Source organism: Capricornis sumatraensis, chromosome 7 (genome assembly GCF_032405125.1).
Source record: "Capricornis sumatraensis isolate serow.1 chromosome 7, serow.2, whole genome shotgun sequence".
Taxonomy (NCBI): Eukaryota; Metazoa; Chordata; class Mammalia; order Artiodactyla; family Bovidae; genus Capricornis; species Capricornis sumatraensis.
Genome location: NC_091075.1, coordinates 116,415,212 through 116,441,866, shown reverse-complemented (window position 1 = coordinate 116,441,866; position 26,655 = coordinate 116,415,212). Strand labels below are relative to the sequence as shown.

The 26,655-nt window shown below is 56.3% G+C and overlaps 1 protein-coding gene across 1 annotated transcript in view; it reads left to right on the top strand.

Annotated features, from left to right (window-relative positions):
• Nucleotides 1–26,131, top strand: part of ABLIM2 (actin binding LIM protein family member 2) — a 107,785-nt gene extending 81,654 nt beyond the window's left edge. Inside the window, exons 17-20 of the mRNA XM_068975420.1 lie at nucleotides 5,078–5,132; nucleotides 6,735–6,742; nucleotides 6,954–7,034; nucleotides 25,978–26,131. Coding sequence (XP_068831521.1) covers nucleotides 5,078–5,132; nucleotides 6,735–6,742; nucleotides 6,954–7,034; nucleotides 25,978–26,091 — 258 coding nt within the window. The 3' untranslated portion in view covers nucleotides 26,092–26,131. The remainder of the gene's footprint in view (nucleotides 1–5,077; nucleotides 5,133–6,734; nucleotides 6,743–6,953; nucleotides 7,035–25,977) is intronic.
• Nucleotides 26,132–26,655: the final 524 nt, after the last annotated feature.

Sequence of the window (26,655 nt, the reverse complement as noted above, 5' to 3'; positions counted from 1 at the left end):
GGCCCCAGAGCCTCTGCACGATTAGCTCGAGTGAACCAGACACATCCCACTGACCACTCAGGGGAACCGCGCACATCCCACTGATCACTCAGGTGAATTGAGCCCATTCCAATGAAGGCGCAGGTGAACTACGCACATCCCACTGACCGCTCAGGGGTACCGCATGCATCCCACCGACCATTCCCCTGCTTGTTCAGAATGGGCTAAGCAGGAATGGGCACGCAGCATGCTTCTCTGAATTTCCTTTAAGGATTTTTCTGCTCCTGTCCTCCAGTCCTGTCCACAGGATCCCCTGGGCACGGGAGAAGGTAGATCCTTAGGTTCAGCATGAGGGGCCTGAGGGCAGAGGGACTGGATCAGAATGCTCCCTGAGTCTCTGCTCTGTGACTCAGGGGCTGCAAGCGCCAGGGTCACTGGCTGGGCCACATCCATGCCAAGGCATTCCACGCCCCCCCAAGCCAAGTCTGGGGGGTTTCTCTCAAAATGTGGGAGGCAATTAAGAGGATGAGTGTCAGTACCCACAGGCTTGCATCCTTGGTGGCCGAGCTGTGCACTGTCTAGGGAGAGTTCCCTCTTGGCTGCCATGCTGGAAGGACGCTGGTCAGTGGCCCCCAGCACCTGCAGGGAAGTCGTGACCTCCAGATGCTCCACCCCCAAGGAGCCTGGGAACAGCTGGTGGAGATAGTCTGGCAGGGACACCGTCTCCAAGCCTCTCCTAGAGCAGAGAGCAGACACTTAAGCTTCACAGAGTTGACAACTGAACCCTCCAGGAATGTTTCTCCTGCTGACCTCAGGGTAGGGAGCAGAGTGTTAGAAAACCTTTGAGCCCTTCTGTACATCTTGCTGCTGCTGCTAAGTCGCTTCAGTCGTGTCCGACTCTGTGTGACCCCATAGACGAAAGCCCTCAAGGCGCCCCCATCCCTGGGATTCTCCAGGCAAGAACACTGGAGTGGGTTGCCATTTCCTTCTCCAATGCATGAAAGTGAAAAGTGAAAGTGAAGTCGTTCAGTCGTGTCCGACTCTTAGCGATCCCATGGACTGCAGCCCACCAGGCTCCTCCATCAATGGGATTTTCCAGGCAAGAGTACTGGAGTGGGGTGCCATTGCCTTCTCCGTCTGTACATCTTAGGGAGTTGCTAAAGATGGAATTTATCACCCCATGAGGACTTTCAGCTTTTCACATTAGACTAGCTCGGAGGCTGGTGAAAATCCTTGTTGACTTTTCTTTGGGACTCTTTTTTCCTTACTTATGTTCTCTCCTATTTTTCTTCTTCACTCTTTCTAAGACTCTTATATAACTGTTTGCCTGTTTTTGGCCAGAAGACCGGATAATTGATGGCCAGTCTTTTACAGCTCAGCCATGTCAGATTAAGTTGTTTCTTGGTTTGTTTTTTCACTTTCTGAAAGGATTCTAGGTGACCTAAATTAAAAGCACAGATGCAGAGAGACCAAATCCCAGAGGAAAGAAGAAGAAAGAAATGGGAGAAAATTATGTCAGAACACACAAAAGAACACTGCCTGGAAAAACCATCGAAGCTCAGCTGCGAGCTTCCTGATGACCAGGGCACAGAGGCTGGCGGGATCAGTTGTGTGTGCTCATTGTCAAGTGGAAGGAAGTTGTTAGTAAATCAGGAGGTGGAAATGTGCCTGGTTCTTGTTCCAGGATGGATTTGGAGCCAGCACCCTAGGCCCCACAAGGGCTTCCCTTGTGGCTCAGCTGGTAAAGAATCCGCCCGCAATGCGGGAGACCTGGGTTCGATCCCTGGGTTGGGAAGATCCCCTGGAGAAGGAAAAGGCTACCGACTCCAGTATTCTGGCCTGGAGAATTCCACGGACTGTATAGTCCATGGGGTCGCAAAGAGTCGGGCACGACTGAGCGACTTTCACCTTCATTTTCACCCTAGGTCCCAAAGCTTGTTTAAATGTCCTAGTAACTAGCCAGCCACAGAGCCTACCACGTGGTGGACAGTCACACCTCTCTGTAGGGTAAATGGGAAAAGAGCCACCTGTGAAAGTCCTTCCCGTGGACCAGAGAGCACTAGTTCCAACATGTGCCGCCGGCCTGCAGTTAGGAGACCGGAGAGCCCCATGGACAGAGGAGCCTGGTGGGCTGCAGCCCACGGGGTCCAAAGGGCTGGACGCAACTAAGTGGCCAACACTGAACAAGGCAGAAGTCAAGGGTAAAGTGAACTAGTAGTCTTAGTGGTATGAAGGGGGAACATTTCGTTCTTGACGACCCAAGTTATAAATCAGTTACAGCATTCATAAACTTAAATGTACCGAGCACCATGGCAACGCCAGAGACCTTGGTCAAATGCAAGTATGGAAAGCATTTTGAATAAGACTCTTTTGAAATCAGATAAGGATCTAGTGAAGGAAAAAAGGATAGAGAGCAATTTAATAGTGCCAAAAAACAAAATTAAACTAATAGGTGTATGAAAAATCCTTATCTTCTGGATTAGGTTTTCACATGTCCATAAAACATTAATTAGTGTATATCACTATGAAGAAAACCTTAACAAAGTGTAAAAGTCTGATATTTTCCAACTGTGATGCTGGAAAGAACACATGCATTAGTGTCAGGCAGCCCCGAGTACAGATCCCAGCTCTGCCACATACTGGGTGTGTGTTTCGGCAAGTGACTTAAATTTAGAGTCTCTATTTCCTAGTCTTTAAAAAAAAAAAATCAAGGCAACCCACTCCAGTATTCTTGCCTGGAAAATCCCAAGGACAGAGGAGCCTGGCAGGCTGCAGTCCATGGGGTCGCGGAGTCGAATATGACTGCGTGACTGAGCGCACACATGCACACACACACAGATGCACATGCGCACACACACAGAGTCATCCTTACCTCTTAAAGTTATCATTTGGACAAGTAACGTGACGGGTGTGAAACCTTCTAAGCTCTGTAAGCCTCGTTCCCAAATGAATAATTATGATAAAGCACGTCTCCACCCTCTCTTACCTCCACGTCACCGGCTCCTAAGCAAAGCGTGAGCTTTAGCAAGAAAAGAGCAGTCAGTGGTGAGTGGCCAGTTTCGTTCTCCCTGTTATTAATCCCAGTATAATTTTTGGAAACTAAAAAGCTTCGGTTAAGTCTTTTACAGTTCCATGTATTAGCTGTGTGATCTTGGACAAGTATCTTCTCTGAGCCTCAGCCATTACACGCTGATAACAACGCCCACCTCCTGAGGCTGCAGATGAGTGAATGTGTGTGTAGGGCAGCTGGCACCTAATAACACCAAACAAATGGGAGAGGAGCTGGTTGCTTTTAGACTCTCTGTTCTCCGCTGAGACTGCAAGAGGGATCAGCTATGGGTGTGCCTGTGGGTGCGGCCTTTGTGGGATCCCCCAGGGCCGCTTAGCTGTCCTACCAGCCGACACATCGAGCCAGAGGCCCGTGGCTCCCCTGAACCAAAAAGGACATGAATGTCCTCCCACACTGGGTACTTAGAAGATCAGGAGTAGACTGCTCTTCCCCTGCTCTGGACTGACACGGTGCCCCCTCCACCTGGGGGATGCCCTCCCCCCTGCTCAGAGTCTCTGCCCTGTCTCCGAGCCTGGCTGACAAGACGACGCTGGTCCTGCTGCCCGAAAGTGGGTTTCCCACAGCCGCAGGTGGAGGTGCTGCTCCCTGGCCCGGGAGCTTGCCGCCTGCGATGCAGAGCAGTGGGCACTAGGTGGCAGCATTTCTCTTTCGTATTCCGAACAGGCCCCGGGGGAGAAGGCCAAGGTGGGAGACCAGAGCTGCCTAGAATTCGTGCAGGAAGTTCTCTATCCAGACAGGTGCAGGGGCAGAGGGAATGTTTGTCAGCGGCCTGAGAAACCGTCTCCAAATTTCGCTCTTGAAACTCCCAAGGGGAGTCCTTCACGGGCGACTCAGTGGGTACGAGGTTGGCCGGCCCTAGGTCCCAGCGCTGGGACTAGGGTGCGGCGTGCCAGGCTCTTACCAAAGGACTCAGCTCATACAACGTTCGTGAGCAATCCAAATTAATTTTTTTTTTTTAATTGGCGATGGACAAAGGATCAGACACGTAAAGACCGCCACAGCCCTCCGCTTACGCGCTCACCTGCCTCGCCACCTCCTCCCGGCGTCTCTGGGCCTCAGTTTTCCCCGCTCAGGATGAAGGACGTTGGACTGGGTGCTCCCGGAGGCCTCGCCCTGCCCCATGCTCGCGAGGACTGTGACCAGCTGCTCTCTTGTCACTTCTAGCAGTAAATGAGTGCTGGAAGCCCTCTCCCTGTAATACGACCCAGGGTGAGGAGGTGACGCCCCCTTTAACTGCAGGGCTCCCTCCGTGGAAATTTAACCACTGCGCCCAGTTTCAGAAGCACCGGCCAAGAGCCCTGACCCGGGTCAGGTGCTGTACCCGGTGCCAGACGTGAGCACACGTGAAATGCTTTTCTCCACTGCGGGCAATGGACTCAAGGCCTAGACAAAGTGGACAGGACAGGGGCCAACTGATGTGCAGGGCCCTGGTGCCCGTGTCGCAGGGCGGGGACCCTCCGGAGAGGTTTGCAGGATGACTTTTTCAGGTGGGCAAAGGGAACGAGAGCGCCAGACATCAGGGTTGGCTGCTGAGATGCCACGGACAGGTGAAGGAGGCACCTGAGAGGGGGTGCCGGGCTCCCAGGCCCGCCGCCCCTCCGAGGGCCAGCCCTTGAGTGCCAGCATGTCAGCCACGCTCATGACACGCGGCATCTGTGCCAGGGGCTTTAGAGACACCGGCCACGCGAGCCCCCAGGGGCCCACTCGTCCAGCGGGACCGGAGGCCCCTTGCTGGAGCCGCAGCCCCGGTGAGATGCCCGCGGGGTCCGGGCCCGCTGTGGGGCCGAGGGGCAGGCGCCCAGGGGCTGTCGTCTCAGCGGCTTAGGAGCTGGCGGGCCAGGCAGGGGCGCCCTGAAGGCGGCAGGAGGCGCGTGAGCACACCTGCTCTTGGGAAGCCGGCGGCCTTTCCAGAGCCTGGTCCCAGCGGGCGCCCCAGGCCGACCCTCGTCCCCCGCCCGGCTGCCAGGACCCCGGCGACTGCCTGCCCCCTGCAACCTGCCCCTGCCGCCCTCTCTCTTTCTCTTCCAGAATGCCAATGTGGGCCCTGGTGGAGCAGACCCGGATGCCGGCTGGGCCACGCGAGGTACAGGAGGCGGGGACCCCGTGGGTCTCTGGCTGGGGCAGGGGCCGCTGACAGGGGTCCACGAGTCCCGCTCCCAGACCACCCTCCCTGCCATGGCCGCCGGCACAAGGCCCCGAGTGCCCGGGCGGCGGAAGCTGGGGATGCTCGTGTCCCCGCCTCTTCCGGTCGTGGTCGCGCTTCCGTTTTCGCTTCCATCGTGAGATATCTGACATGCTTCCTCTTCTCCCTGGGGTGTCCCCCTCTAACCCAGGTGCTAACTCAGGGCTCCCCCCGTCTCCTGCTCTAGGTGCTCCCCTCTGGAGCACGGGCCCACCCTGTCCTGACGACTTGTCACTACAAGTCACTCAGGCAAGAGATCTGTGTTTGAATGACCACCTCAGGCCAGGGCGGCGGCCAACCCAACACCGACTGTCGCAACCACGATAATTAGGGAGGCAGAGCCGCAGGGAAAAGCCACCTCGGGGCTTCCCAGGAGGCTCCGTGGGTAAAGAGTCCACCTGCAGTGCAGGAGCCCCAGGAGACGCGAGTTCAGTCCCTGGGACAGGAAGATTCCCCCTGGAGGAGGAAATGGCAACCGACTCCAGTATTCTGGCCTGGAGAATCCCTTGGCCAGAGGAGCCTGGTGGGCTGCAGTCCGTGGGGGTCGCAAAGAGTCGGACGCCACTGAGCACACACAACGGAGGCAAAGTGGAAGGGTAAAGCCCGCCCAGCCCCCGCGCCCACAGTGCAGCCTCCCGGGGCTTCGCACCGGCAGGATGGCCTGCAGGGAGGTTGGCGCTACTGGATAGACCTGCTCATATGGCTGGTATCCGCCTGGGAGGCTCTGCCAGTCCTCAACCACAGGGCCGCGATGCTCGCTCATGGCTGTTACCCAACAGTGACGGGAGCCTGCTCTCCAGGGCTGATCCTCGCTGGATGTTGGAGTTGGGGAAAGGGGAGGGAGTCGCAGCCTGCACCCTCTAAGTGGTCTCCAGGTCTCCGGGCTCAGAACTGGCCTGGCCAGGCCCCCGCACAGCACACGGGGAAGTTCAGGGACCAGCCACCCAGTGCCCGAGCTCCTCACTGATGTCTCCCACCAGAGAGGGAGGCTTTACCGCCAGGACCCAGAGATGCCGCCCTGGGGGGGATGCGTGCTCATGGAGACAGCCCATCTGTATGATTTTTTTTTTTAACAAGCCACTTTTAGTCTGGAAGAAAAAAAATATCTTTAATAAGCTAGCGTGTGGGGCTCTGTATTTAAAAGGAGGAGCTGAAGGGTGAAGAAAGTAAGACGGTAAGAGGTGGGTAAGCCCAGAGGGTAAACTGAGGCAGGTCTGGGGAGCCCCCCCCACCTCAGGGAGACAGTAGCCCAGCCAAGAGAGAACACAGCGCTGCCTCAGGCTCCCAGTCTGGCCTCCAGTCTCCAGACTATGCCTCCCGCTCCTGGCTTCCCACGGAGACCCCAGGGCCTCCCCACCCACCCCCAAGCTCCGAGGATGCTGCGGGGTGGAAGCAGCGTGGCCCTGTCGGCCACAGGGCGGGGTCTGGGTGGGATTGCTCCACCTTTGGGCCAAGCCCGTGCGAGTTCTGAGCTGGCCCCTGTGGTTTCTGCTTCTCTTACAGAATACAAGGTAAGGGCCGCCCGCTCCCACGCTGACCTCTGCCTGCTGCGCCGCGCCCGCCCAGGTTAAACATTCCTTTTCTTGTGCTTTCCGGTGAAATGTGTGTGTCAGATGTGGATACATGTACGTAGCTCTTCCTTAGCCTCGACTCAGCTCTTGGCCTCCTTCTTCACAGACGCACCTGCTCCCTGGGTGACCCCGGGCTTTCTTCTCCCTGCAGATCTATCCGTATGACGCCCTTATTGTCACAAACCGGATCCGAGTGAAGCTGCCCAAGGATGTGGATCGGACGAGACTGGAGGTGAGGGGGCCCCAGGGGTGAAGGACCATGTCTGCTGGGAACATCTCTCCCCATCCGGCGTGTTGACACAGCACTCTCGAGATCCCCACAGTGATGTGCAGGGCCCGGTGACAGGCTCGGAATTAAGGACCTGAGTTGTCTCCAAGACCGGAGACTATGGTTATGTGCCCAACAAAGATGGCTTTGCCAAAGGGCGCACAGCTGCAGCGGTTCGGGGCCAGGAAGGCTTCGTCACTGTGCCTAACTGGGTAACATTCGCCTCTTCCTTGAACGCTGGGAAAACTGGCACAGGTCCCGGTTGCTTATCTGATCACCTTCACCCTGACCTTGAATGGTGCTTAACTCCGGGAGCAAGAGCATGTTTAAAGGACCTGCAGGACAAGGGCACAGAGGGTGTGTGGGTGGCATCTCTTGGCCAGGCCCCACCATGAGCCATGGTCCCGGGTGGTCAGCATGCATAAAAACTTCCTTCATCCTCACCATCCTCCCACCAGGAAACCAGTGTCCAATGATGGACCGCACCTCCCGAGCCGTGTCAGGAAGGCTTCACAGGGATGAGGGGTCTGGGGGCTCCTGAAGGCCCAGGGCCACCTGCCCCGTCTGTGCCCAGGGGCTGGGAGCAGCTGTGGGAGTGGGTGCGGGCTCAGGAGGCTGCCGGGAGGGAGCAGTAAGGGCGTGGATGTGGCCCAGGGGCCCCAGCAGTGCCGGGGGCTCAGCAGGGCTGCCAGGCGGAAGCCCATCCCAGTCCAGGCCAGGTTGATCTGAAAAAAAGCGCAGACTCAGGGGTCCAGGTGGATGCTATGGGGCCCTGATCTTCCTTTAAGATGATGTTGATATCTGCTGGGTGGGGAGCTGTGCTCACGAGAGGCACGAGAGCCCCTCACCCAGGGCTCCAGGTAGTGGTGGCAAGGAGGGACGGGGACGCTGGTGGGGCTGCAGCGGTGTTGGGGTAGGGGGGTGGGGATCAACCTTCTGTTGTGATGATGGAGCCTGACCGAAAGTTGTTGTTCAGTTGCTAAGTCTGACTTAGCAACTCCATGGACTGCAGCACACCAGGCTTCCCTGTCCTGCACCATCTCTTGGAGCTTGCTCAAACTCCCGTCCATTGAGTTGGTGATGCCATCCAACCATCTCGTCCTCTGCCGTCCCCTTCTCCTGTCCTCCATCTTTCCCAGCATCAAGGTCTTTTCCAATGAGTAACCAGAAGTAAGCTAGAAGGGAACTGCTAGCTTGTTTGACCGACGGGGCTTCAGGTGAGGTCTGATCAAGCCCCCAGACCCGGGTTCTCTCCTGTTTCCTGAGTGCCTCCCCTGTGTGTCGGCCTCACAGACAGACAGATGTTCACTTCCCCTCCCCCAGACTCGAAGTCTGGATGAAAGAGACCCAGTGGGGCTCCCAGAGGGGCTCTGGGACCTGGGACCTAGGACCTCGAGACAGGGGGCAGGTGCTGGGCTCAGATAATTACGGTATAAATACATAATGTGGGATAAATACGGTAATTTATCCACTTAACTCTTTACTAGTAGCTTTTTTTTTTTTTTACTAGCAGCTATTTAGTGATGCAGCTATTGTTGAGAGTTGAAAACGTAAGGACAATATTAACAATAACAAGCCTGGTTTTTGGGTGTGATTTGAGGTACTAGTTTCATTCCCTTATTGATGAACAACACAGAACTCTCTCACTTCTCACAGCCTGCCTTAGCCAAAATCGTCCATGCAATGTTTAATTGCAAAGAAGCCTTTTTGTTACCAGTGAAAAACTGAAAAGCATGCCGTGCATTGAAAGTATTTCACAAATTATTTGCTCGTGATTATGACATTAAGGCTTCCCAGGTGGCTCAGCGGTAAAGAATCCGCCTGCCGAGGGAGGAGATACAGCAGATTCGGGTTGGATCCCTGGGTCAGGAAGATCCCCTGGAGGAGGAAATGGCAACCCGCTCCAGTATTCTTGCCTGGAAAATTGCATGGACAGAGGAGCCTGCTGGGTTGCAGTCCATGGGGTCACAAAGAGTCGGACGTGACTAAGCATGCACTGCTGAATCACTTCAGTCGTGCCCGACTCTGTGCGACCCCAGAGACGGCAGCCCACCAGGTTCCCCCGTCCCTGGGATTCTCCAGGCAAGAATACTGGAGTGGGTTGCCATTGCCTTCTCCAATGCATGACAGTGAAAAGTGAAAGTGAAGTCATTCAGTAGTGTCCGACTCCTAGCGACCCCATGGACTGCAGCCTACCAGGCTCCTCCGTCCATGGGATTTTCCAGGCAAGAGTACTGGAGTGGGGTGCCATTGCCTTCTCCCAAGCACGCACAGAAGGAGATAAAGACTGTGGCCTTGTTCTGTGAACTGTTCAGCGTAGTCTATGATGTTCTGCATATGTGCTAAGTCGCTTCAGGTGTGTACGACTCTTTGTGACCCTATGGATCTTAGCCAACCAAGCTCCTCCATCCATGGGATTATCCAGGCAAGCATACTGGAGTGGGTTGCCATACCCTCTTCCGGGGGATCTTTGTGACCCAGGGATCGAACCCACGTCTCTTTCATCTCCTGCACTGGTAGGTGGTTCTTTACCACTAGTGCCACCTGGGAAGCCTGGAATGAATAGAGTAGGCCCCAAATCAAGCTCAGGGAGTACCTGCCACGTGGTCTGGAGGACGGGGCCCAGGGCAGCCACTGCCCGGGCCTCAGGGTGACAACTCCTGAGTTCTTTGCAGGGGACACACTCTGGCTCCTGCTGAAGTGAGGCCCTTGGTAGCTGTGTGCTCAGGTCTCACTGCTGTAAAACAGGGCACATGCGGGCTGGGTGGCTGTCAGGACCCGCCTCAAGGGCTCCCGTGGCGGTGCATGGACTGTGAACACCCTGAGGGCTCCCATTCCCGCCATGGAGGGGGAGGGGGCAGGGAGCCGGTGAGCTCAGAGCAGGGCGCCGACAGCTCCTGCTCCTGACCCACCAGCGGCCGCAGGGCCACCAGCCCGTTGGGACTTGCTGTTACCCTCCTAGGGAGTGGGGTGCCCTTTCACCAACTCCCATCCCCCCCCTTTATTTTGCTGCAATACAGAATGAAGGTGCAGAATAGCAGATGGTTAATACATGTAAACATTCCCCCCCCCCCTTTTTTTTTTTCCAAAAAAAGCCTTGGACATGAGGGTAATGAGTTTCATCACCCCCATTTCCAAGAACACCCCAGAGCGTGCATTGCTCTCTAGTCATTCTCTTCCTGATCTCAGCCACGCTAGGAGGCAGATTGGAGGTGTTGCCACACGTGGTATGTCTCACAACCTCCAGGGTTGGGAGCTGGGCCCTGAGCCAGGAAGGGCTCTGGGGGTGGGGGGTGGGCTGCATCCCAGCAGGAGAGAAAGATACAATAATGTTTTCATCTCAGGGGAGAGAGCTTAATTTTTAATATAAAAACAGTTCCTAACTCTTGTAAAAGTCCAGAAAAACATGAAGAACATAAGCATTCCATGGAATTCCCCCACCGAGTCATAACTCCTGTTAGCTCCGGGGTGGACCTGTTTCCGGAAATCTTTTTTTTTTTTTTAATTTCTCACAAATGCCCAGAGATAACTGCATTCTGTTTTGGATAAGCAGGCTTGTACTGTTGATGCAGCTTGGCATCAGTTTGTTGTGAACCTTTTCCCCGCCAGCTCATGGGAGTCTGCCTGTCCCTTTAGACAGCTGCGTGCTAGTCCTGTGGCGTTCTGTTGCCCAGAACTTGGCCTCTGTGCACTGCTGCCAAATTGAATCTCCAAGACAGGACTTTGGGTTAAGTAGGAAAGAAGAGCTGAACTGCTCTGCCAGGCCAAGGGGGACTTTGTGTCCCGACCTGAGATGGTTCCTTGAGTTTTCTAGTTCAAGGGTGGAGTTGCTGATAAGGTGTTTGCAGGGCCTGCACTCATTTAATCTGGTCTCAGGTAATCTCTTGTGAGCTTTTCTGGTTCCTTTAAGCTTAAGGCCTCAGGTGGCCTTCCCTGGAATGAAGACTGCTGGCACCTTCCATTTATTGGGGGTTTTATTAGATTGGTGCAAATATAATTGCAGTTTGGGACTGTGAATTTTAAATCTTTGTAACTAGGCTCAGACACATTTACATTAATCAAAATAGGAACCATTACAATCCACATGTTTTTACCAATGAGAAATACATTTGCTTATCCCTGTAGCATAAAAATCTGTGCTTCAGGATTCGATGAACGCTTGGAAAACATATTCTGCCTCCTGCTGGTTGTGGAAGCTTTTGCCCTGCAAAAAGTTGTCGAGGTGCTTGAAGAACCGCTAGCCGGTTGGCAAGAGGTCAGGTGAACATGGCGGATGAGACAAGACTTTGTAGCCCAGTTTGTTCAGCTTTTGAAGTGTTGGTTGTGTGATGCGTGGTCAGGCGTTGTCATGGGGAAGAACTGGCCCCTTTCTGTTGACCTTTGCTGGCTTCAGGCGTTGCGGTTTTCATGGCATCTCATCGATTTCCTGAGCATACTTCTCAGATGAAATGGTTTCGATGGAATTCCAAAAGCTATAGCGGATCAGACAGGCACAGACCACTACACAGTGACCGTGACCCCTTTTTGGTGCAAGTTTGGCTTTAGGAGGTGCGTTGGAGCTTTTTCGTGGTCCAGCCGCTGAGTTGGTCGATGCCAGTTGTCATATAAAATCTGCTTTTTGTCACACGTCACAATCCGATCAAGAAATGGCCCACTGTTGTTGCGCAGAACGGGATAAGACGGCACTGCAGAACGCCAGCTTCTGTGGTTTGCGGTCAGCTCACGAGGCTTCGAGCCTTCTCACCTTTCCAGTTTGCTTCAAGTGCCGAACGACCATAGCGGGGCCGACGCTGAGTCCTTGAGCAGCTTCTCCTGTGGTCGTAACAGGATCAGCTTCGATGATGGCTCTTGGTTGGTTGTTGCTGACTTCTGATGCCCGGCCAATCCACTCATCTTCAAGGCTCTCGTCTCCTTTGCCAAACTTCTTGAACCACTACTGCACTTGGGCGTGCACTTGTTAGCAGTTCCTGGGCCAAACGTGTTACTGATGTGAGTTGTCTCCACGGCTTTATGACTCATTTTGAACCCAAGTAAGAAAAATCACTCGAATTTGCTTTTGAGAAGGCAATGGCACCCCTCTCCAGTACTCTTGCCTGGAAAATCCCATGGATGGAGGAGCCTGGCGGGCTGCAGTCCATGGGGTCACTAAGAGTCGGACACGACTCAGCGACTTGACTTTCCGTTTTCACTTTCATGCATTGGAGAAGGCAATGGCAACCCACTCCAGTGTTCTCGCCTGGAGAATCCCAGGGACGGGGGAGCCTGGTGAGCTGCCGTCTCTGGGGTCGCACAGAGTCGGACACGACTGAAGTGACTTAGCAGCAGCAGCAGCAACACCATCGTGTCCATCGTCTACAATAAATATAGAATAAACAGCAAGGAACAAGTCATTAGCAAAAAAAAGCGAGAGATGCATATTAAAATGATGTATCACCTAACAACATTTATTTAGAATATATTCTGCTATCAAATGGCAAATTTCAATAGTGCAAAAATCACAGTTACTTTCTCAGCAACCTACTAGTTCTATGAAAGTGAAAGTGTTTGTCTCTCAGCTGTGTCCAGCTCTTTCCATGGACTGTAGCCTGCCAGACTCCTCCGTCAGTAGGATTTTCCAGGCGAGAATACTGGAATGGGTTGCCATTTCCTCCTGCAGGGGATCTTCCTGGCTCAGGGATGGAGCCCTGGTCTCTTGCATTGCAGGCAGATTCTTCACCTTCTGAGGGCTTCCCTGGTGGTTCAGATGGTAAAGCACCTGCCTGCAGGGCAGGGGCCTGGGTTTGATCCCAGGATTGGGAAGATCCTCTGGAGAAGGAAATGGCAGACTCCTCAGTCCATGCCAGCTCACAGGACCAGGGATGATGGCTGAGAAGGTAAAGAGTCTGCCTTCAGTGCAGGAGACCCGGGTTCAGTCCCTGAGCCAGGAAGATCACCTGGAGAAGGAAATGGCAACCCACTCCAGTATTTTTGCTTGGAAAATGCATGGACAGGGGAGCCTGGTGGGCTACAGTCCATGGGGTCACAAAGAGTCAGACATGACTGCGTGACTAACACTTCCACTTTTCTGAGAAATAGTTCTATAAAGAGCTCAAACAGCATCATTAGGTGCATCCCTTGAGGCAAACCAGGGCCTTCCCAGGGCTGTACTGTCGCTTCCTGGCTGCTCCTCCTGTCTCTGCATCCTCTCCCTTCCCTGACTAGCAGCTGTTTGAACCTGCCCTTTACGACTCAGGGGAGGTCGCAGAGGCTGGAGTCTGTCCCTGACAGACAAGGGACAGGGGAAGACTTCCGTGCCCAGGAGCCCCACTGGGTCCTGCCCTGTTCCCATCCCACACAGGGGAGGTTGGCAGGGACCAGGCTGTGGATGACAGGCCATTGGCTGGGGCTCCATCACCCAGCAAAGCAGTGGGTCTGCTGTGTGCCCAGCAAGGGGAGACGGTGGATGTGCGGGGACAGCTGGTGGTGCCCACACACCACCAGGGATGTGGGATCAGCCCCTGGAAGGAGGACCGCTCTGTCTGTCAATGGTCAAAGCTTGTTATCCATCCTTACCGCAGAGTGTTTGGCTGAGCCTCACCAGCCTGGTGAATATGGGCCTGGCATCGAGCCGGGCCTTGGGGATGCATGGTAAGCCAAAGCCAGCAGGAGTGCTGCCCTCAGACTCAGCCTGAAGGGGAGGCAGACGTCCATCAACTGATGACTAATGAGGGCATAAAATTATAGCCCGAGATGGAGCCTCTAAAGGAGAGGAACGTGGGCCCGTGAGCATTTTAAAAGGGATACAGTTAAGAATCGATACTTTTGAACTGTGGTGCTGGAGAAGACTCTTGAGAGTCCCTCAGACTGCAAGGAGATCCAGCCAGTCCACCGTAAAGGAAATCAGTCCTGAATATTCATTGGAAGGACTGATGCTGAAACTGAAACTCCAATACTTTGGCCACCTGATGCGAAGAGCTGACTCTTTTGAAAAGACCCTGATGCTGGGCAAGACTGAGGGCAGGCGGAGAGTAGATGACAGAGGATGAGATGGTTGGGTGGCATCACCGACTCAATGGACGTGAGTTTGAGTAAGCCATGGGAGTTGGCGATTGACAGGGAGGCCTGGCGTGCCGCAGTCCATGGGGTTGCAGAGTCGGACATGACGGAGCGACTGAACTGAACAGTTAAGTGGGTGTGGTAAGTGTGCCTGAACGTGTGTGTGCGTGTACCTGCACACAGGGTGAGAGTGGCAGGTGGGAGGAGCGTTTCAGGCAAGCACACAGCAGGCACAGAGGCCCGGGGCAGGACGCAGCAGAGGCTGTGCTGGAGCAGGTGGCGGCGAGGAGGGCCAGCCTTGTGGGGTCCTGAGCGTAGGTTAAGCAGTTCAGTTTCTAGCCAAAAAGCAATGACTTTCAAGTTGGGGGACGACATGATTACATTCATATTGAAAACCGTGCCTGAGGCTGCATGTGAAGCCTGGGCTGGCTGTGTGCACACAGGAGATGGTTGAGGAGGCGGTTGGGTGGTCTGGGCCAGAGCTGATGGCATCTTGGACAGAGGGGTGGCAGTGCTGGGGTGAGAAGCGGGTGCGTTCAGGCCGTATTTGGGGGGCGAGGTGGGAGGGTGTTGTGGGGAGGGGCAGGGACACACCTGGGGTGACTCCAGGGTGTCGGGATGGGGTGGTGGGTACATGGCGGTCACTGGGTTCAACAGGACGGATCCAGGTTCTGCCGATGACTGATGCTCTGGCCTGTGCGGCACGGACAAGGGAATTCAGGACGCTCAGCCAGGCGAAGAGAAAGACGCCACGTGGGCACCTGGTAGCCCATAGTCTCGAGGAGGAGTCTGGAAAGGGTGTGGTGGCCCTCCTCGCTGTCACACGGACGGCAGCCGGACGAATCCTGGATCCCCATGGGCAGGGCGAGGACCAGGCTTCCCAGGGAGACCCGTCTGGGGCCAGTTTAATGCCATGCCTGAGATCCAGCACTTTCTTTCCCCGAGGGTCTGGGTCTCAACCCCACCCCAGCACCCAAGGGCCTCGTACCGTGGCGGCTCTTGGGTCCTCCTGCATTTGGCAGATGCCCCCTGAGGGTCTGCCATGCCCAGAGCGTCCACCCTGAGGGGAAGAGCTTTGCCTGCCCTGGGCAGATTCCAGTATCCACTTACTAAGGCCAGCCCTGCACTCATATGCCCAGCATTCGCTGAAAGACATGGCCATTTCGCTCTGTGTCAGCCTCTTGCCGTCCAAAGGTGGCACCCTGGTGGAGGGAGAGAGACCTCGGGTCCTGGTGTTCCTCCAGAATGTTTCTAGCTATGTGACACTGGACCAGTTACTCAGCCCCTCTGAGTCATCAGATGACATCACTGTGCCAGTCCGGCTGGGCGGCTTGTCCAGTTGTTCAGCGTCAGGAGCGCTTGCCATGGGAGAGCCCTAGGCAGGTGTGGTGTGCAGTTTCAGTCGTCTTGTCCGTGTCATCCCCTCTTTACCAACCTGAGAGCCACGTGGGCCAGTAGAATTGGAGAACGGTTTCCATGGAAACAGGAGTGCTATGGGCGGGCCAGACAGTGCTTGCTGAGAACTTCCCGGAAAAGCGAGGTGGCCGGGGGATGAATGGAGGCAGGGTCAGGCATGGGCCTGGCCACCTGCAGAAAGGAAGCCCCTCCTGGATGCCTGGTACTGGGACAAAGCAGGATGTTTGAGAATTTATCAGATTTGGCTTACTTAATAAGCGCTTGATCACCACCACCAAGTTGTTTCAAGCACTCGAGTCATTGGTGTACTTGGTTTTCACAACTCGGTGCAGTGGGTATAGAGAAGGCTTGGGGGAGTACAGAGAAAGTTTGCGGGGGTACAGAGAAGGCTTGGGGGAGTACAGAGAAGGTTTGTGGGGGTACAGAGAAGGCTTGGGGGTACAGATAAGGCTTGGGGGGTACAGAGAAGGTTTGTGGGGGTACAGAGAAGGCTTGGGGGGTACAGAGAAGGCTTGGGGGTACAGATAAGGCTTGGGGGGTACAGAGAAGGTTTGTGGGGGTACAGAGAAGGCTTGGGGGGGTACAGAGAAGGTTTATGGGGGTACAGAGAAGTTTCAGGGGTACAGAGAAGGTTTGAGGAGGCAGGTACAGAGAAGGTTTGGTGGGGCAGGTACAGAGAAAGCTTGGGGGCTTGGGCACAGAGAAGGCTTTGGGGGGCGGGTACAGAGAAGGCTTGGGCGGGGGTGTACAGAGAAGCCTGGAGGATGTCCCCAGGCCTTGCAGCTTCTAGGAAGCAGATCTGCAGTTCTGGTTAAGATGTCAGGTGGGGCCACTCTGCTGTGCGTCTTCCCAGATGAATTACAGTGCGGAATATTGATTTCTAACCCCTCTTCCACACGCCAACCTCCCAGAGCACGCAGTCTGCTCCTTAGGTAGGAAAGTATGTCCGCCAGGGCCTTCCAGAGAAACAGCAGAACCAACAGGACACAGATGGGTAGACAGACAGACAGACAGACAGAGACGCAGACGGACAAGTGTTGAGTTGGCCCCAAGAGTTCATTTGGATTTTTCAGCAAGATGTTATGGAAAATCTGAATGAACTTTGGCCAATCCAACATCAAGAAATTTAATTTAAGGTATTGGCTTCCTGTGGGGCTGGCAAGTGTGGCATCCGTGGGGCAGGGCAGCCGACTGGACACTCAGGAAGGAGCTGACATGTAGAGACAGAATTCCTCCTTCTCCGGGAAGCCCTCAGTGTTTGCCCCAGCAGAGTGAAAGCGGCCACTGCATCTTCACTTAAAGGCTGATTGTAGGCATGGCCACGTGGTCAGAATGCCTTTACCACCCCTGGACTGTTTGGCCAAACAGCCAGGCACCAGGGCCTGGCCTGGCCAACTCCCGCGGAGATCAAGGCTGGCGGTTGAATAGGTGGGGAAGGAGGGTGTGTCCTCCCGAGGCCTGGAGGCTGCGGTCCCCAGGGTGCTCCTTTCTGAGTGCTTGGCATAGGCAGGGCTGAGCAGCTCCCTGCCTGCCAGACCCTGGGGCTCAACACACACCTGAGTTTGCTCAAGCAGGAAAAGCCCGAGTTGTAGGAATGCACCTGAAACCCAAGGTCCTGAGGTTTAAAGAATACATCCTTTGTTTAGAGTCATCCGACCGGTCTGATGGGTCTCAGAAGAACCCGACAGACTGATGGTGACTGTGTTCCCAGCCACGCAGATGTGTCTGGGAGACGCGTCTGCCGTAGCCTCCGGGCCCCTAGGGCCTCCTGAAGAGACACAAATGTGAGCCATCCTGGAAGGCCAGGACAGGTGGTAGGACTTTAGGGGTGGAGGGTGGGGAGGGAAGAGGGAGGCGTGCGGAGAGAAGGGCAGGCCCTGCTGGAGGAGGGGGAGCTGGGAGGCAGCATGACCGGGGAGGTGAGAGCACAGATTTGGACTCAGGGATGCAAAGCACAGATCATCCCTGGATGAGGACAGGAATCAGGCCCATGCTGCCCTAGAGGGGCTGAGACAGATGAGGTCAGCTGTGCTCAGTACTGAGGGACACATGTGGCCCGGGGCCTGCTTGCTTGGCTAGTGCAACCCAGGAGGGCCCCCAGAGGAGGGGACATTTGAGCTGGGACCTGCAGAAGGAGGAGGAGCTGCTCTGTGAAGTGGGGGAAGAGCATTGCAGGCTCTGGGTGCCAGAGAGCCTGGCGTGCTTCAGAACTTACAGATGCCCTCCATGGGGCAGAGCCGTGGTGGGAGAGAACACGGTGATGCAGGGCCTCGGGGCCGCCTGGCAGCCACATCAGTCCACATCTCGGAGCCTCCATCCCCGTCCTACCCAGTAAGCTATGGTGAGGTCACAAGCCGGTGATGGAGAGCTCCTGGCCCTTGTCTGGCACAGAGGAACACTCCACAGACAGCAGAGGCCATTATCCTTATGACAGCCATAACGTCATCACGGTGATGATGTCGTCGTGGTGATGATGATGTCATGGTAATGATGTCATCATGGTGATGGTGCCATCATGGTAATGATGTCATGGTGATGATGTCATTGTGGTGATGGTGTCATCATGGTGATGGTGTCATCGTGGTGATGGTGTCATCGTGGTGATGTCATCGTGGTGATGGTGTCATCATGGTGATGGTGTCATCGTGGTGGTGATGTTGTCATGGTGATGGTGTCATGGTGATGATGTCATCGTCATGGTGATGATGTCATGGTGATGGTGTCATTGCTGTGATGATGTCGTCGTGGTGATGAGGTCAAGGAGCAAGGAGCATGGACCCCGCTCAGCAGGAGCCCCCTCTGCAGACAGGGCCTCCTTGTGCCTTGTGACAGTGTGGGAGGCACTGTGGGGCCCAGACCTCTGAAGGAACACAGCTCCTAGAGTCACAGGCTGAGGGGGTCTGGGCCTGAGTTCACCTGCTTAGCACCCCCAAGAGCAGGGTCTGGTGGTAGCTGGTGGGCTGCAGTGGGCATCTGAGCTTGGTGAGGTGGTGGGACTAGGTGAGGCCTGCGCGGGAATCAAGGCAGGCCAGTCCCGGCAAGCCGGGCAAGCTCAGGCCGAGGGCCTTCACCACGAAGCCTGGGACGCTTCCAGGAGCCGCCGCGAGACAGGCGGTCAGGACTGAGGGAAGGGCCCGGCTCTCGAGCCTCCTGGCCTGGGGCCCAGGCTGCATGCCCTGGGGTGAGGCTCGGGACCTCTCTGAGCCTGGGCTTCCAGAGGCTGTGAGGTGAGAGCAAACTCTCAGGGTGGGTGAGGATGGCAGCAAACGTTGTGAAGCCCCTTCCTGAGCCTGGCAGTGTCCCCCGTCAGTGCAGGGGGTGGTGGGGTCCCCGTCTGTAGCCACGCCTTCCAGGAAACAAACCCACTCAGAAAGACGATGCAGACAGTGGCGTGCAGTTCATTATACCGGCGGGCCCAAGGCAGAGTCTCTTCTTAGCCAAGGACCCCAACCAGTTTTTGTGAAAACCTTATATACCCTAAGTGTATGTGCCTAAACTCGCCTCCCCAAATTCCCTGAAACTAGTCTGAACAAAGGAAAAGAAAGATACAATCGCAGTTAACCCGTGATTCATAAGCCTTAAGCCTAGGTAGTTAACAGTGGACAGTTATCAATAGGCCTGTGGTCATACCCCAATAAGCATAATAGAATGTCTGATTCTATTCGGTTACAGAGATAATTAGGGTGTTCTTTTAGGGAGAGTCTAGGTATGAACCCTGGGGCTCTTCCATCTGGGGTCCTGGTTTTCCATTGGTGTGTCGTTTCCATAGATACTGGGATATAGCTTAAAGTCCACAGTCTGGCCCAAGATGGAGTTCTGCTTTCAAGATGGAGCCTGTTCTGTCTGTTTCCTCCTTCACCCAAGTAGGCCACAGGACGTCCATGGCGCCTCCTGAAGCCTGGATGCTAAGGGTGTGTGAGTGCGCGTAATTCTACTGAGATGCGCTGCTTCCTTAATGTTTCAGAGGGTCTGTGGTCCAGAAAGAGTTGGGGATTGCTGCCCCAATGGCCTCAGAATGGACAGGCCTCAGTGGGCCTGTCGGCCACGGGCAGGGGTAGTCCCCGGCTACGTGGACCTGCCTGTCTGACCCGCACGTGGTCCTGAGGAGCAGCTGGGGGCAGCCTCTCAGAAAGAGCCCTAGACCCCCGGCCTGAAGGTCTGAGTTTCCAAGTGCCGCTTGCTGGGGCTGTGTGACGCAGGAGACATCCCCATCTGGGACAGACGTCCCCATCAGTCTGCATCCTGTGGGCACCACCGCCTTGCACACTCGCCACCTCCCTGGGTATGAGCACAAGTGTGTATTTGGCACAGATGGTCCCTCGATGAGCTCTTGCTGTGAGCAGAGGTTCTTTATTACCGAGTCCTGTCTCGAGGGAGCCCTGGCTGATGGAGCCGGTTACAAGCTTGTTGACTTAAAAGACAGTCACAACCTGAAAGTCGAGAGTTATGTTTAATTCAGTGGGAAATTTCAGGACTTCAAGATCAGGAGACAGCATCTCAAGTGACCTTGAGAGAGCTGAGGTGGGGCGGGGAATCCAGGTTATAAAGAAGTTTGTGACAAGGGGCTGGTGATCTGGACATCGAAAGATTATTGTTAATTACGGAAAACCAGATATCTCGAGGAATTTAGCGCTTCTCTGTGTGAGGGGACCTGCTAAAATCATTCCTTTCATACACGCTTCACCTGTCTGGCACCAGGACCTGTTTTCGTATCCTGAGCTTCCTTTCCTCCGGGCTCACCGTCGGGAGTGGCTGCAGTGTGATGGGTCTTAGATAGCAAGTAGTATTCTCCTTCCTGAATTCCCTTAGGGCTCAGCAGCTCATACCCAGGGCTGCAATCTCTGATATGACTGGGACATCCTTGTTTACTGATACGGCAGGAAATATTCCCTCTCAGTCCTTACTGAGTCCTGTCTCCGGGGAACTCTTGCCAGCAGAGCTGGTTACAAGGTTGTCGACTTAAAAAGAATAGTCACAACCTAAACGTGGAGAATTATGTTTTGTTCAGTGAGGATTTTTAGGACTTCAAGCCCAGGAGACAGCATCTCAAGTAGCCCTGAGAGAATGGCTCCAAGGAGGAGGGGAGGAGTCAAGCTATTTGGAAGTTTTGCAACAGAGGATGAGGGGCGCTAGTGATACCAAACCTGCCTACCAAAGTGGGAGATGAGAGAGACGTGGGTTCGGTCCCTGGATGGGGAGAATCCCCTGGAGGAGGAAATGGCAACCCACTCCAATATTCTTGCCTGGAGAATCCCATGGACAGGGAGGAGCCTGGTGGGCTACGGTCCCCAGGGTCACAAAGAGTCAGACACTACTGAAGCAGTTCAGCACGCAGCAGAAATCTTAAGCTAAGGAGTTTCCTATGTATGGGAAGGCGAAGAGTCTGGGTTCAGGGAAGTCTTTCCTTCCACGTGCATCTCTGCTCTGGGGGCCAGAATCCTGCCTGTTTTCACATCCCGAGTTCCTCTGTGCTCACTGCAGGGAGTGACTGCAGCCTGATGGCTGTTGGATGGCAGGTATTGTTTTCCTTCCTGAGTGCCCTTAGGGCTCAGAAGCTCACCTTCAGAGGGCCAGAATCGCAGATGGACTGTGACAGCCTTGTGCACTGATATGGCAGGAATACTCCATTTCTCAAGGTGAAGTCAGAAAACTACCTGTGGCCGTGAGATGCTGGTGGGAGCCTCCCTGACACTTCACGGGGCATCAGGCCTCCAGATCTGCGGCCCTCAGATGGCTTCACTGCTCTCCGACCCTCCTCCGTGGCAGGTGCGAGACCGCTGTGGGGTGGCAGTGCCCGGTCTGGTTTATCTCTGCGTCCCGGCACCTGATGCCCCACAAGTGAGGGAGGAGAGAGCTGTCTCCAGCCCTCCCAGCTCTCCGGTCACCCCACCACCCAGGAGCTGCCTGTACAGGGTCCTAGGCACGCAGGTTCCCCTTCCCACCCTGGGGTGTTCCTTGCAGAGGGAACCAGAGTACAGTTTGCTCAGATCGGTGGCTGTGAAGCTACTCCTGTTGTTAAAATTCTCAAGCATTTTCCACACTGGTTGTTAAACTCAGCCATTACTGAAAAGCACATCAAGTGTACTTGAGATTCATAAATTATATTTAAACCACAGGTGACAGAGACATCTCCCCTGCTCCCTAATTTCTCTGACAATTTTCACTACCGTCTGTGTCCTCGGGGTGGGTTGCCTCCATCACATCTGCGTGGAAGGCGCATTCTACAGCTAGGTCCCCTGGGCACCTCTTTCCAACTCATTCAGTAGCATCTCCTGGAAGCTTGAAACTGGCTGTGGTGTGGGTATCCACACCACGGGGGAGGAGGAGGCTTGAGGACCCGGGAGCCTGTGGTGATGGCACGGTCAGGAGAGGCTTTCTGGAGGAGCTGAGACTCAGACTCAGGTCTGGGAACTTGGAGAGGGTCAGGGGGGTTACCCGGGTGGACCAGGATGGGGCGGCACTCCAGGCAGAGGAAGAATGGGGTGAAGGCGCAGATAATCCTCATTTCACAGACATTGCCGCCGAGGTCGTGCCGCTCTGCACAGCTGGGCAGGCCTGGAGCCGGGACGGGGTTCCCGTGAGTCTGGCTCCTGGGCCCAAGGCCTTTGCACAATCCCATCCTGGACAGTGACCAACAGGCCAACCCCCAGCTGAGCATGTGTGACCCCTCCCATGCCTCCTTCCCAGGGGTGCTCCTGGGGGAGACGGGGCACCCCCAGAAGAGAGGGCCATCCCAGAATGTCCCTCTGCCCAAGCGCTGTGCCCCAGGCTTCCTTCCTGCCGGCTCAGGCCGGAGCTTGGCCAAGCCTGGCCTTGGCGGGTACCTGGGGTGGGGGAGGCCTGCCTCCTCCAGGGAGCCTTCGGGAGCCAGCGACTGGGGGAGTTGGGCTGGGGGAAAGCCTCTGGGGCCAGCTGTGCTCTATGGCAGGCAGTGCGTGAGCTGAGTCGCTTCAGTCATGTCCCCCCTGCCACCCTAGGGACTGCAGCCTCCAGGCTCCTCTGTCCATGGGATTCTCCAGGCAAGAATACTGCAGTGGGTTGCCATGCCCACCTCTACGGGATCTGCCTGACCCAGGGATCGAACCCATCTCTCTCCTATCTCCTGCACTGGCAGGCAGGTTCAACTAGCACCAGCTGGCAGGCAGCTGAGGAGGAACCCAGGACGGGGGTCCTGACTCTGCTGTGAGTGGGATTACCTTCAGTGCCAGTGGCTGGCTGCCAGGAGCAGGGCGCCTCAAGCCCTTCTCCCCTGGGAGGCAGTGGGGCCAGCTGGGGGCAGTAAGACTGCACCACTGACCCCACAGCTACAGCCAGGAGTGAGGGACAAGCTGCTTGGGCCCTGCAGTGCCCACAGGCCCTGCCACTGCCCCCCTGTGCTAGCGGGAGGCCCCCAGGTGGGGAACACGGGGCCACCCTCATTGCACCCTTCTCCCCTTCTCAGCTCAGAACACCGCGACCCCTGTAGTTCCCCCTCCCCTCTCCTCCCTCCCACGTGTCATCACCTGGGAGACCCAACCCCGGACTCACCCAAGGGCCCTAAAACAGGAGACCATAGGCTGCAAGGGCGCTGGGCGCCACCCCGTGAGCCCACTCCAAACTTCTGCCCAGGATCCCTGTCCACCGCCGCCTTGGGGCCCTTTCCCCCTCACCCCCACCTCCCCGGGGCTGTGCCCTGAGGACCAGCATCCCACTCAGGCTTCTGATCTTTCTCTGACCCCTCTGTGCTCCTGTTAACCACCCCGCCCCCGCCCCCGGCCTCCCCCCTGGGGCCTTGGGACTCTGCGTCAGACACCCACTAGACACAAACCCAGAGGGAGGAGACACGGCTTTCCCTGATCCTCTCTGGCATCTTGCTGGTCCCACAGTCACAGGGAAAGTCGTGACGTGGCCCCCGGAAGCTGGTGCTGCTCTCTGGAATGACGGTTCTGAGTCCCCGTAGGCTGAGCTGTGGGTTCCCCAGCTGGTCAGGAGACCCTGGGCTCAGCACCGTGGGTATGAGCGTTTTTCTGACCCTGTTCCTGTCTGCAGGTCTGAGATGGCAGCAGGCAGCGGGTGGCCCCTCCCCGGCCAAGGCTAGCTTGATGGGATGTGTGTGTCCCTGCGTGTGTTGGTGTGTCTGTGTGCGTCTGCTTGTGTGTGCCAGTTCTGAGGACTCCAGGCCTAGGTTCAGGTAAGGGGGCCTTTAGAGCTTCCCTGGTGGCTCAGACGGTAAAGACTTCACCTGCAGTGAAGGAGATGTGGGTTCCATCCCCAGGTCAGCAGGATTCCCTGGAGGAAGAAATGGCTACCCACTCTAGTATCCTCGCCTGGAGAATCCCAGGGACAGAGGAGCCTGGCGGGCTACCGTCCATGGGGGTCCCAAAAAGTCGGACACGACAGAGAGACTCACACTTTCTGTGACTCAGCATAAAGGCGTCCCTTGAGTCTCCTCCCCCCGTATCATGCCAGTGACCGGGCTCCAAAACCCAGGGCAAGTCACACAGGGCTGTGATTTCTGTGAGAGATGTGCCTGGCGGTGATGGCTGTTTCTGCTTTCCATAGTTCCCCACGTGTCTTCACACCATTTTCTCTCTCGATCATCACAGTAACCTTTAGCAGGACGTGTTTTAAATTCAAGAAAGCACTCTTTTTTTTCTGGCAGGAACTGGGTTTTAAATGATGAAATTCACAACTGCAACCATTTTAAAGTGTGCGGGTGACTGCCTTTAGTGCGTTCTCAATGTTGTGTGACCTCCACTACCTCTGCGGAATTCCAGAACGCGGTTGTTGGGTCCAGGAGGAAACCGCATGCCCACCAACCAGCTCTTCCCCAGCCCCCTCGTCTCCCAGCTCCCGGCAATGACTGAGCTGGTTGTGGTCCCTGAGGGTGTTCCCCACTCTGGATGTTTCCCACAAATGGACTCACTTAGCTTGTTTCCTCGCCCATCCGTGTTGTAGCAAAGGTCAGAGTGTCACGACTTTTTCTGGATGAATCATGTTCCCAATGGCACTAGAGGTGAAGAACCCGCCTGCCAAGAACCCTCCGGCAGCAGGTGCAGGGGACCAGGTTTTTGATCCCTGGGTTGGGAAGATCCCCTGGAGGAGGGCATGACTACCCACTCCGATTCTCGCCTGGAGAATCCCCATGGACAGAGAAGCCTGGCAGGCCCCAGTCCGTGGAGTCGCAAAGCGTCAGACGGTACTGAGTGCTCACCAGTCACGTTCCAGAGTCTGAATCGACCTCATCTTGCGTACCCCTTGGTCCTTCAGTGGGCACTTGAGTTGCTTCCGCTTTGGACCGGTGTGGATAATCTTCTGTGAACACGGGTGTGAAGGCAGCCGTGTGAGTCCCCGGTTTTGGTCTTTGGGGATCTGCTGGGTCTTGAGGTGATTCTGCTAGGCGTGCGGAGGAATGGCCAGGCTGGTTTCCACACGGCCGCGTGGAAGCCACACTTCTTACATGGGGGCGGGAGGGGGTTTTGAACCAGGCCCTCTGGGGTCGGAGCTGGCCCTGCTGCAGGCTGCCTACCCACCTTTCCATCTTCTCCCCAGCTCCTCCCAGGCAGGGGGGAGGGCCGGCCTCACTCCTGGGAAGCCCCCCAGGAGAGGGTGCCGTGCCCACCTGAGCCGGGTCTTGAAGGACAAGAAGTTACTCAGCACCGGCTGAGGAAGACACACATGGGGGCGAAGGAAGCAGACACCCGCAAGGAAGAGTCTAGAATTCAGGTGGCGTCAGGCGGCGGCAGAGGTGGCTCTGTCTCAGATCGTAATAACTGTGCCCGGGGCTCACTGTCGCTGCCCAGGGCCGGGCTCAGCCCTGGGGGCTGACCTGCGCTGACCCGTTCACCCCGCAACTCCCGGGGGGTGCCAGGGTGACCCCGTTTACACATGAGCAGGCTGAGACTCCAGGCAGGCTAGCTGGGGCTCAGAGAGACGAGAAGCTCGCTCGGGGCCACACAGCAGAGGTGGGCTGGGGAGAGGATTTGAAGTGAGGCCTGGGCCTGTCTGCCTCCGTGTCCTCGTGCGAGCAGTGGGGACACTTCCTGCTCACACAGCAGCCGTGAAAAGGAAATGAAACGGTACACGTGACCACGTGTGCACACCGCCCGCCATTTCCAGGCCTGATTTGCACTCGGTCTGCGGTGGGAGATGCTTCTGCAGGTGTCAGGAGTCAGGGCTCTGGCCCCTGCTTGGCAGCTGCTCACCGTGGGTCCCCTAACCGTCTCTCTTTCCTCTGGGCCAGCTTCTGTCCACTGCAGAGCAGCCTGGTGGGGATGCAGAGGGAAGCTGGGGACCCAGGCGCACCCAGGGAGACCCCCCCCATCCTCTCTGCAGGTCCCGCCTCCGGGGGTGCAGAGGGAAGCTGGGGAACCAAACGCACCCAGGGAGACCCCCATTCTCTCTAGAGGCCCCGCTTCTAGGGGCGCTTGGCCAGGTTGCTCACTGCCCCGCTCTGGGTTTCCCTTTTCATTTGCAGAGACACCTGTCGCCCGAGGAGTTCCGGGAAGTGTTTGGGATGAGCGTGGAAGAGTTCGACCGCCTGGCCCTCTGGAAGAGGAATGACCTCAAGAAGAAAGCCCTGCTGTTCTGATGCTGCCGGGGGGTGGGGGGACCCTGACCACGGGCGCGCCTGTGGGAACCACCAGACCCCCTCCTCTTACACTCGGCTCCGGCTTCTCTGTGTCCATGGCAGGCGGGCGGCGGTGGGAGCCTGGGGAGGGCCGGTTGGCGGGGGCTGGGGGCGGGAGGAGCTCCCAGAGCAGGTAAAGCCCCCGTTTCTGGTTTCTGCCAGCACCACTCCCGCGCTTAGTTTGCAGCCCAGACCCCTGGCTTTGCACTGTCCTTCCCCGCTGCCGCTTGCCATCAGGAAGGAGGATGCGGCGAGGTTGCTGCCCAGAGACGCAGGACCACTTAGACGCACGCAGCCCACCCTCCCACCTCCCTGCAGTGCCCTCTCTGCGCTGGCCCCCCGGGGTGCACAGAGGGCGGGAGTGGACGCCCGAGGAGGCTTAATCAGTGGCGGGCACTGGCAGGTTCCGGTGGCTGGGCACCTGGCTCCTGGTATCCCTGGCCCCACTTCTCTGCTCAGCCTGGGAGGCACGGCCTGGCATGCAAGCCCCCGTCCCCCGCCCTGGGCCTCCCTGGGGCTGTCGGA